The 2,400-nt window shown below is 41.9% G+C and overlaps 1 protein-coding gene across 1 annotated transcript; it reads left to right on the top strand.

Moving 5' to 3' along the window:
- The first annotated feature begins 1,388 nt into the window (after positions 1-1,388).
- LOC116003976 lies at positions 1,389-2,372 on the top strand. The gene has a single exon (XM_031243919.1). The coding sequence runs from the start codon at positions 1,440-1,442 to the stop codon at positions 2,370-2,372; it is 933 nt and encodes a 310-aa protein (XP_031099779.1). The 5' UTR covers positions 1,389-1,439.
- Positions 2,373-2,400: the final 28 nt, after the last annotated feature.

Raw genomic sequence — 2,400 nt, 5'->3', positions numbered from 1 at the left:
AGATCTCAATCTCTCAATAGATTGACCAAATCTATGCAAGATCTAATCAAAACAACAATCAATAGACAAGAATATATTTTCCAACATCAAGGCAATCAAATCCACAATAAGAAATAAAATCTTCACACTAGCAACATAGATTCACACAATCCAAGCCCTAGATTGAACTAGCCACACATAATCAAGAATTCAAGATCATAAACTAATTCAATCCAAAAAAAAGATATGTAAAAATAGAAATAAGATTCAAATAGAAATCACCTAGTAAATGAAATGTGTCTTCAATCCAAGCTTCAATTCTTCATTCACAAGGAGGAAATGTAAATCTAATCTAATCTAGAATGGAAAATTGAGAACTTTCTAAAACCTAAAATTTAGAAAACTAAGAAATCAGAAGTCTATTGGAACCTCCTTTGAAATTCTATCAAGCCTCCTTAAATAGTCTTCCTAGAATTGCCCTAAAATATTTTTCTCCGCAATGTCTCGTTCACGCGGCCTTCACGCGTGACAGGTCGCGTGGACGGCTACTGGAAAGCGTTCACGTGACCTTCACGCGTGAATGCCTCATCTTGGGTCCTCCGGGGCTCCTATTTTACTCGGTTTGCTTGTTTCTCGTTCCTAACAGCTCCAGGGACCTGTGAAATGTCTCAAAATGCACCAAGGGTAGCTTTGCGTGTGGTTAATGAATTAAAACACATAATATTGTAAGATTAATCACATAAAGATGCTAACAATGCTATAAATTACCCCTATTTTACTCAAATATATAGATATCTTGGAAGCTTATCAGATGTCTTGAAGCATCAGTTGGGAAAATGCAAGCCATGAAAAGATTTGTGATTCTCATTTATTAATTATTTATCCTTGATTTAGTATATTAACCAAACTTAAGGGCTGAGTATGGTGTGTATGTTCCAATCCCTGCTTGGGTGCACGGAGATGGGGATTGATGTAATGATGTGTTAACCTTCAGGGCCGATGCCCTTGTTGTGAGCTTGCACTGGTTGGGATTAATTCGCTTATGTGACCGTAGTTATACCACCATACATTTTTTTATTTTCACATTATGCCTAATTTCTCCAACAGCATCTTGTAGCGAGCGTTTCATTCATTTTCAGATCATCCCATCCCGTAGCCATTGTGAAGCCTGCCACCTTGGGTCGTTGGCATATATAACACTTTGCTTGTACGAGTAATATATATTTATAGACAACCTTCAAAGCATTGTCTATCTCTGGTTTTATGCCGCACGTACGGGCAAAGGTAAGTTCCTTAACTATGTATGATGTTTGGTTTTGATGTGTATAGTATATGACATAAATTAACCTCATCATATATATAAATTCCCAAACATTCTTCCCTAAGTCTCACCACCATCATCACCATATCCCATCCTCAATCAGTCTCTTCCGCTCTGCTCTGTCTTCCCGGCTTCCTACATGGAAACTTCCACGGGGCATGTGCTTCCCGGATTAGGTTTCTTTCTGGTCGGTCTATGGCACATGTTGAACCAGATAAAACTTCACGCCACGCACCCAAAATCCCACTTTTCTCTCCTATGGTTTCCATGTCCAAAAATCAGATACTTAGAGCTTTACATGATAATGTTGGGCAGTTTTGCCTTCATCTCCAAGGAGGTCTTGATGGGCCTTCTAACTCACACGTCTCTAGACCAAGACGGAACCATACCCTTCCACCAGCTCCGCAAGTTTGAGCACGCAAACGTCGCAACCGCCCTCATCGCGCACGCGGTTTTCAGCATGGTTTTGGACAGGGCAGACCCTCCGGCTAAGCAGGGGATGGCGCACCTCTTCGGGGTCGTGGTTTTCGGGCAAGAGCTTCTGAGTTTTCGCCTACATTCAACTGACCATTTCGGGGTTGAAGGGCAATACCATTTCTTCCTGCAAATCATCATTCTCGTCTCCTTATCCACTACCCTTCTCGGCTTCCCTTTCCCCACCAGCTTCATCAACAGCTTCGTGAGGTCTTGCAGCGTTATGTTCCAAGGGATTTGGTTAGTCGTTATTGGAATCATGCTTTGGACGGCGGGTTTTTGCCCGAAAGGCTGCTACCTCACGGAAGAACACAAGCACCATGTCGTCAAGTGTCGCAGCGAGGAAGCGGCCATGCGAGCCAAGTCCCTCGTCAATATTCTGTTCAGCTTGTCCTTGATTGGTTTCACCATTCTTGTTGTCACCATCTACTTGGTGCTCGTCAAGTGCTACTCACAAAAGATCGCCTACGTGTCGTTGCCGACCAATAAGCTTGAGGATAATGAAAAGGAGGATTTGATCCATGATGTTGAGTCGCAGAAGGGTTTCGTTGAGATGGGGAAGTTAATTGTGTGCCACGGTACGGTAGACATGAAATGATGACTTTTTTTTTTTTTTTTTTTTTTTT

The sequence above is a fragment of the Ipomoea triloba genome, chromosome 14, assembly GCF_003576645.1.
Source record: "Ipomoea triloba cultivar NCNSP0323 chromosome 14, ASM357664v1".
Classification (NCBI taxonomy): domain Eukaryota; kingdom Viridiplantae; phylum Streptophyta; class Magnoliopsida; order Solanales; family Convolvulaceae; genus Ipomoea; species Ipomoea triloba.
The sequence above is the reverse complement of the archived record's forward strand: the minus strand, read 5'-3'. Positions and strand labels throughout refer to the sequence as shown.